Source organism: Varanus komodoensis, unplaced genomic scaffold (genome assembly GCF_004798865.1).
Source record: "Varanus komodoensis strain SLA01 unplaced genomic scaffold, ASM479886v1 scaffold1, whole genome shotgun sequence".
In the NCBI taxonomy this organism is placed as follows: domain Eukaryota; kingdom Metazoa; phylum Chordata; class Lepidosauria; order Squamata; family Varanidae; genus Varanus; species Varanus komodoensis.
The window spans coordinates 25,010,602-25,019,498 of NW_025335268.1; the positions used below are offsets into that span (position 1 = coordinate 25,010,602).

Below are 8,897 nucleotides of genomic sequence, written 5' to 3' on the forward strand. Positions count from 1 at the left end.
TGAAGAGCCTCCAGTGGAGGCTAGCTGCAAAATTAATGAGGAGAGCCCATGAATTAATAAATATTCATTGGGCAACAAAGGCAGAGTTTCTCTACACAAGGCTGTTAATCACAGTATCTACTTTCAGTTTCATGGCAGCACTGGAATCCAAGTCCTATTCAAAAGCTCCCCCTTTCCTTTTTTTTTTTTTTTTTTTGTGCTACACAACTTCTAGGTACAGAATAGCAAAAACATGCTAGAAGAAAAAACACATTTTCTCCTGTTGTAATACAATACCTTATTTTCCCTGTTCTAAAAAAAAGTGGGGAAGTGCTTTGAAAAAAATAGAAGAGAAACTGAAGGATCATGATGTTGACTAATGATCCTGTAAATAACCATGAGTAAGGAATCATGAGCACACAATAAATGTGCTGTGTGGAAAAGCCACTATGAGTGGTGTGGCAGAATTGCCTAGGCAACACCAGCCTTCTGCCTAACTAGCCCTTGATGGCACTGGGATATGATGAAAGCAGACAACCAAATACGAGCCTGCTTCCCTCATCACTCTGTGGCTTACATTTTGGATTGACGAAAGCGAAGAATTCACTCTGCCAAGTAACTAGAGTGAAGCAGTCCATGGGCACCTTCCAGAAATTGCCTAAAAGCAAGTTTTCAAGAAGACTAACTTTCCTCTAGATTCTTCCTAAAGATAATGAGGGAAACTCAAAATGCTGGACAATTTTTGGGCCTTATATTTTTACTTCTAGGCCATTTTTCAGGGCACAGGCCCTCCCAAGGCAGCTTACAACAATAAAAATAACAACATCTGATAATATTAATGAAACAAATAAAAATAAAACATCTGGCATAGACAATACTAAAAATCCACAAAAGGCCTGCAGCTACAAACCAGAGCAGTTCAGTGAAACATAATTGCAGAAGGCCAGAGTAAATAAGCAAGCCTTTAGGGCCTCTTTAAAAACGTGCTCTGGTGAGGCCTGACTAGACATCTCAACACCTATATGGCTTCTTTCCCATATCTCCTGGATCCTGGTTACTTGCCACTTTTTTGTAATTTCTGTAATTCCCTGCTCTGGGTGCAGGTTGCGTGTGTCATCCAAACTTGACAAGAGTGGGTGGCAGGGGTGGCCTTCAGACCACTCTTGAACCCTAGAACAAGCCATGGGTTACAGGGAAGTTTGGAAGTTATCCCTTCCCACTTCCCTCCACCACATTGTAGGCTTTGGACAAAATGGCAACGTGTGCTCAGTGAAGGTAATTATGGAAATGAGACAGAATAAAGTGATTAGGAGCATGTCTTTGCTTTCACTCTGAAAAATGTGGCAGACCTATCACTTTGCATCTCTGAAAGTTGGTTCTCTATGCAGAAGTGCAAAAAGGAACATGCCCCTCATCACTTTAGAAAGCTTAGTGATAATGCCTAAGCTCAACACCTGCACTCATGATGAATGGGTCTGTCTAAGCAGAATTCTACTGCAAGACAATTGGAACTACCTTAAGTCAGATCATTGTTCCACTCAGCTTAGCATTATTGAGTAGCAACAGCTCTCCAAGGTTTCAGACAGGAATCTCTTCCAGACCCACCTCAAGTTTATGTATTTAGCACATAAGAATTTCTAATCTGTGCTTATAATGCATACTCATCACTTAGGGAAGCTTACATAAATAAAAATCACAACAATCTCTCAAAACAGCCATAATAGCAACATTAACCAGATGCAAAGAGGCAAGCAGAAAGGATGGGAAAATGCCCAGGTAAAAATAATTATCTGCCCATTAGGACATCAACCTACAAGAAAATTTATTAAGCAGTTTTGGTGTGTTTCACAACTAGCTATGCTTTCACCACACACAAGACACAGAAGGAAAGCTTCAGAGACTTAACCTAGTTTTGCATGCAAAACTTGTATTCTCCCCAACTTTGGACTGAAATATATACACACAATTTGTGGGGTGGGAGCAAAATGATCCCCTCATATAACATGTGCATGTGGGAGTGGGGAGAATTTCCTTGGATTTATCTATTTATTGTGAGTGATAGTTGCTTGTTTTACTTAATTCTGGGCAGAATGGGCCCAACCTAGAAGCAAGGTGAGGCATCCGCATGAGGCAGCACAGCTAAAAGAAGCACAAATTGCACTGCCCCCCCCACCCCCAGCCCAGCCCAGAGTCCCACCAGCCTGCTGTACCGTTTGCCATGGTATGAAAGCAGACAGCCAGGGTGTTCAGAACAGTTCCTGGCCCTCTGTTATGGCAGGCCTTCAGGACTTTCATGAGATCTCACCCCATTGCCTACACCTCACAATATTGCAGCTTTGCGTTATCTCAAGAGAGCCCTGAGACACCAAAATGTGAAGCCTCCCAGCCATCACGCAACCACCCCTCTCTGCAGCCCTCCACCCCAGTCCAAGGAAAAGTGGCAGGCTTCCTGGGCTGAGGCTGGAAGCAGGGAGGGCTGCCCTTAGGCAATGCAAGTTCCTTTGCTTCAGGTGGCAGGAGAGTTCCACCTGGACCTCACTTTGGGATGTGTCCAATAGGTTTCCATTTTTTCTTGATTTATGTTTTTAAGCCCAGTACTAGACACCATACTGTGACATTCTCTCTGCAATTTCCTGCTAGTCCTACTCTTGCAGAACTCTCAAAATGTAAACAGTGGGAAGTGTACAGAGGTGTTTTCTCTAGCTTTCCATTAGCAGAACTTTGTGAAAAGCCTTGGAGGTGACACAAGGTCATGGGACATCACCACCAAGGCCTTCCAGGAAATAGAGCTGGCAGGAAGTGCAGAATGAGGCTTGCACATTTGGGAGCAGTAAGGGGCTTTGAAAAAGCAAGGCAAAACCAGAAAGTTTGTGGTCACCTTGTAAGGTTAAGTTAAATCCATGAAAATAGCAAACACCAACTCATAAACAAAGAAAGTAGCAACATTTGTTCCCATTGCCAAGAAACAACCCAGAAATGCTGTGCAAAACATGTTCATGTACTATTCTTTCAGATCTCTGCAGTAGGTTTGGAATTTACATTTAAAAAACCAAGGGAAGGAATGCCAAAAATGAAAGGTTCGAAAACATTTGCCGCCAAACAGAACCATATATGTCTCCAGAAGTAAGTCCTATTTAGCTCCAAAGAGCACACTCCCAGGTAAGCTAGTGTAGGATTCCACCAAAGTGAACATCCTCAAGAACTGTATGGGATTCCCTGGCTTTTCACATTTTCCTTCCTTGGTCAAGAGGTTTTTTATTTATTTATTTATTTATTTATTTATTTATGCTTGCTTGCTTGCTTGCTTGCTAATCAAATGATCTTCAAGAAAACTTACAACTGCATCTCAAACATTGTTTGGGGCCCTCCAGGACTTCCATGTAACATGGACCCCCCTTTGCATGGTCCCATCCCTTATATCTCAAACATTTGTATTTTAATTCTGCAGCTACATCATGGCCCACACTGTAGCTTTTTAAATCATTTTTTCTAATTTCTGTTTAGTGTAGCATCCGGCCTGTTTGTTCATGAACATGGAATCACGTTGGGAATCACCAGTATCTCCACATCTCATAAGACAAGTCAGTATTACTGCATAAACACAAAATACACACTTTCTGTTCCATTTAAGGCCCTGGGCTAGCAACTCATTCTTCAGAACGTTGCTTGTTCTGCTTTTGCTTGGCTTTTACGTTAAGGTGGCCATGAGTGTTATTTCACAGAGGACTGTTCAATATTTGAGGGGCTGCCAAAGGACTCTCCTTTATTTCAAGGTGTCCTCTGTTTGAAGTGCTATCTTGCCCAATTCTAATTTAAAAATAAAGAACCACAAAAACTGTTGCCCATCCATTATTAGCACCTAGAAAGAGACTGAACAGGGAAACTGGTCACAATCTTCCACCTTATGGTGAGTGTCCCATTGGTGGCCCCCCTATGTCAATAGGTGCAAAAGCACAGAGCAATAATTTTGCACAAATACCCTCAAGAACGACCAACAATTAGATCCCAACTGTTTCCACATGGGAAGTGGGTTGTGCCCTGGGCCAGGCCTCACTGGATTGCCAGGCCCCAGTAAAGTGTACCATTCCCAATCTGGTACCTGGACCCTGCTTAGAGCAGAGTGCAATTTGTCAGTTGAGTCAATGAAATTCAACAGACCACAGTCCAACAGAGAGTTAAGCACACTTATAGCTCATGTATGTTTCTTCAGAAATCTTTGTTTATCTGATGAGACTTACTCCATATTAGGTTTGCCTAGAACTGCAGCTTTAATCCACTGTTCCAATATGCGCAAACATACAATGCATGTCTATTCAGCAGAAAATTTGCTGAATTCAATGGAGCTTATCTCAAGCAAAAGAATCTAGGATTGCACTGGATCATGGCCAACATACTAATGCAAATCTTAAAAACGCAAGATTTATGAACACATGATCTGCACATATTTCAAGCTATTCATAGGAGTGGGGTGTACTTGTGAACTATCACAAGGTGACTTCAAAAAGTCACCTTGCATTGTTTAAAATGGCTTTTGCTTTTCTGTCTGTGTACCCTTATATAAGATTCATAATATATATTGCAAATCAGCTCTGTAGATTCCTTTAGTAAAATGAATACTACATCTATGGAAATCTTTGAAACGAAGAATTCCACAGAACCGAGTTTGGATTCTTGCAGGCCATGTTATGCTATGAGTGGAGTTATAATTAGGCGTCATGTCCATTGTAATCCTAAGGACGTCATCATGTGTTACCAGCAACTGTTGACAGATCTCATGCCATGCATATCCTGAAATGGCAAGTCTGGAGAGGGCAGCCCACAATAGAAACAATGGCATTTATTTTTGTCGTGTTCCAAGATTGTCTCATAGAACATGTATGCTAGCCAACTGCCAGGGTTCGTTGGAGATCACTGTTCAATATTATATTACTAGTTTGAACAAAGCTCAGCAGCCATGCAGCTACAACCTTCTCGTCATATATATGGACATCTGGAATGTACTTTGTGGGCTTATTTTAGCACTATGGAGAAGGGCCTAACACCCTCGGATCTTTTCAAATCCATCAGTCCTACAGAGAGAATATGTTGCTCTCCAGAACACAAATGCCAGTCTGATTTCCAAGCCAAGGAATGAGAATGCCTTCTATTAGGAGTTATTTATAGACAAGCACATTCAATATTTGTTTTAAATGCTCAGGACAATGTAAAGTAACAAAGCTTGCCATCTATCAACCACAGTTTCTGCACAATCTTCATTGATAACATGAAGTGGTGCATGGCAATCACTCCTGAATAAACTCCACTGAAATGAATGTAGCATTGATTGACATATAATTTTTTCGATTGCATCTTGTAATATTTGCTGCTTTTTGAAGTACTATCTAATTGGGGGGTTTAAAAACCTTCTCTTTCATGAAATGTAAGGATTATGAAAGCAAGTTATATTCTTTTTCTTATTGATTTTGGTAGCAACTTTTATGCCATGGAAAGTCTTTTGGAGTAAATAAGTCGGTTGACTTCTTGATTTGCTTTCAATTAAAACTCAATTCTTCACTGTCATTGAATCAGAATTCAAAATAAGAGCCATTTATATTAACAGGAATCAAGGTGCACAAGCATATAGCCCCAACCGGGGAAAATGTGCAATGCTACAAATAATAAATTGAAATTAATTAGTATCAGTGGGGCATAAAAACAATTAACTTTCCTTGAATTGGGGTTAAGGCAGGATGAGTTCAAATTCTGAAGCAAAGGTTTGAAGCAACTAGTCATTTTTCTTTTGCCTGGAACCAGCTAATCTCATGTGACTCCAAACACTGCCCAGAGGAGCAGATGACCTATAGGAGAAATTTTATGAATGCAAACCAATTCCAGCTGTATTAACAGAACCATCTCTTCATTACTCCGGAACACCAAAACTTCTCATTTCAGTGACAGAAGATCCCCACAAAACAAGATTTTAAAGGATATATCTTTCATATACTGATTTTGAAAGTGTTCATATATACTTGTTTACCTTATATAAAGTGGGATCTTTTTATTATTTGACTGGGAATATGTAACTCAAAAGATGTTTCTTCTTGAAAATCTGTCCCAAAATCATTTTGGTAAATGCTCTACATCTTAGAAGCCACCAAACACAGAGAAAGTATATCTTGTAGTTTAAAGAATGTCTTAAGGAAAAGAGCAAAGGATACATTCTCTGTGTGGACATTCTCCTGTATAAACTCTATAAAAAGAGAATGCTGGACTAGTCTTGTTGATTTAAATACAGGAGAACATACATGAGAACATGCTGGGGATCTTACCCAGCTGTGATGAGAACCAGTATGATGTGGTAACTTGAATTCCTCTAGATATCTTGGACTATAACTCCCATAAGCTCCAGACAGCATGGCCAATGGCCAGAAATTATGGGAGTTGTAGGCCAAATGGCCTGGAAAGCACCATGTTGCCTGTCCCAGGTGAGAGTGTCAGTCTAGGCCTTCAGAGACCTGGATTCAAATCCCAACTCAGCTTCTCAGCCCTGAAACTTGCTGGGTGACCTTGGGCCAATCACACTCCCTCAGAGAACAGAAATGAATCTGAGATTTAACCAGGCATGCAGCTTTGAGCATCTTGTAGGGAAGGAAGGTATAAATGAAAGTTAAAAATAAACCAGAACAACTGGAACACATGTTATATGTGTGATTCCATTTAACATATATAGTTTGTTGAAAAAAATAAGGGGGAATAACCAGAACTGGGATTATGTTATGCAGAAAAGGGAGTTAACCCTCTTCCTTCCATGCCATATTGTAACAAATTATCCCCCCTCCAGCGCTTCCCTCGCAAAACAAAGAATGGAAAAAAGGAAAGGGTTTTAAAATAAACCTTCCCTGCACACCACTAACCAAATCACCCTGTCTCCATAGTTATTTTTAAAAAGCAAGAATACATTAAATGTTCTATCTATTGAATATAATGTGCAATTTGGCCATATTTTACTGGACCATATTATCTGACATATGAATTACGCACCCTATCAAATTTATAACAATTTAAAATCCTGTTGGGTCAAAGTACTACATGGAACTACACTGAAAATCTGAATGTCTGGCAGATAAACCATTATGTGAATGGAATGGCTGTAATACCCTGTTCTTCCTGTGCCAGGAGTAAGATAAATCAAATGTCCAGATTGCTCAAATAAGAACTATCTGTAGCACAAAATCTTACACAATCTTTTTAATTTGTCATGTGTCTCTTGGGACTAATTCACACAACCCTGCAAGTTTGGTCAATATTGTGAGTTGATGGGTTGAATTTGAGTGTGTGGAAAAATCCCAAAGGTTCTGCTCAATCACTGACTGATTCATGGAAAGATCTGGGTGATGCTTAAAATGCCCACTCCAACTTATGGACATTAAACAGATAGGACTTGGGTACCCAGAAAAGCCTAGATATGAAAACACTATGCCACATGTCCAGTCTGTCAATCCACAGTTCATTACGCATCGCCAGAGTCATGTTAATTGGGGTCTTTCAGCTCCATGACTAAGATGATAACACAGTATTCAACATCATTTCAGAAGACAACATCATTGTCTAGTCTCTTAGCTACAGATATGGCCTTCATCTGATTTTGCCAAGAGATTCCACAAATCTGAGAAACCCTGTGAAGGGGTGCTGAATTTTCATATAAACCTATATTCACTGCAACAGCCAACATTTCAAATGATAATGTACTACCAAATTTAGGGCCATCACCCTATGTTTCGTCCCACTCAAAAAAGGCCGATACTGATATAAACAGTACCAATTACAATTGAGTATGCAAGCAGTTAGGATTCTACACTGGCACAAATGCACATTAAATTTGGAATATTTTGTTTTCCTGACCTTCCTTTGCTGTTTCTCCCATGCAGGGTCCAGAAGCAGATCCCTGTCCCATTCTTCCTCTTGGTTCATATATTCATCCTCTTCATACTCGTAGTTGTAATGTATGCTACTGTCTATTTGGCCTGTCATATTGCTTAAGAATCAGATCCTGTTTCACACCTGCAGAGATCTTTTAGTTCTTAATATAAAACTTTTCAAAAATGATTTTAATCTTGCAAGAGATAGGAAATCCTGTGCTGTTTTCCCCTTTTCTTTTGGGTAGGAAGGTATAAATATATTGTCTTGCTGATGTGCCAGAAAAAAAGTTGTCAGGTTGCAGGGAAGAGCCTGCTTTCACTTCCTTCTCTTTCAGCCCCTGGACTGCTGCTGTGATTCTCTGAAAGGAATCCTGGCTCAGGCTGAAGGCGGCAGCTGCTGCTCTCGCCGCGTCTGCCTCTTATCCCCTTGCCACATCACGTGGCTCTGCCCTGCCTGGGAAGCATCCGTCCCCCTCCCCTGGTTTTCAAGTTCCTCCTCTGTGGCTTGCAAATCAGATCTTGACAGACAGGATGATTTGTCCTCTTCTCAGAAGTGGATAAAACAGTTTGGGTATTTGCTACCCAATTATAGGAAAATAGATAGGATGCTGCATGGGGATCTTTTGGAGCTTCAAGAAGTTACCTAGAGGAGAGAGCCTGCTTACTTGAGCAGTTTTGTCTGAAGCATTGTATCCTCTGGGATTCCTCACTTCAATTCTAATTCCTCCTCCTCCTCTTCATCTATTAAGGCTGATTGAAATGGCCATCTTATTTTTTCTCAAGGACTTCCTGTGCATTGCTTGGCCCAGTTAATGGGCTGGGAGCACCCAGCAGAGTAGCACCAAGGAAGCAAGGCGAACAGTCAGTGCAGTGATTTCCTTTGGATGGAAAATGGTTATGAGCTCTTTGAAGTTCCTCGAGGGAATGAGAGTGATGAGTTTCAAATGAATGAAAGAATGTGAATATGATGTTACAGATGTCTTCATTGGTCCAGAGGTTAATTTGGAATGACCTTCCCCA

At 40.6% G+C, this 8,897-nt stretch overlaps 1 protein-coding gene across 1 annotated transcript in view; it reads right to left on the reverse strand.

Moving 5' to 3' along the window:
• ACTN2 (actinin alpha 2) overlaps positions 1–8,289 on the reverse strand; it is a 69,778-nt gene extending 61,489 nt beyond the window's left edge. The window contains exon 1 of the mRNA XM_044419891.1: positions 7,861–8,289. Within this exon, the coding sequence (XP_044275826.1) occupies positions 7,861–7,989 (129 nt within the window). The 5' untranslated portion in view covers positions 7,990–8,289. The remainder of the gene's footprint in view (positions 1–7,860) is intronic.
• Positions 8,290–8,897: the final 608 nt, after the last annotated feature.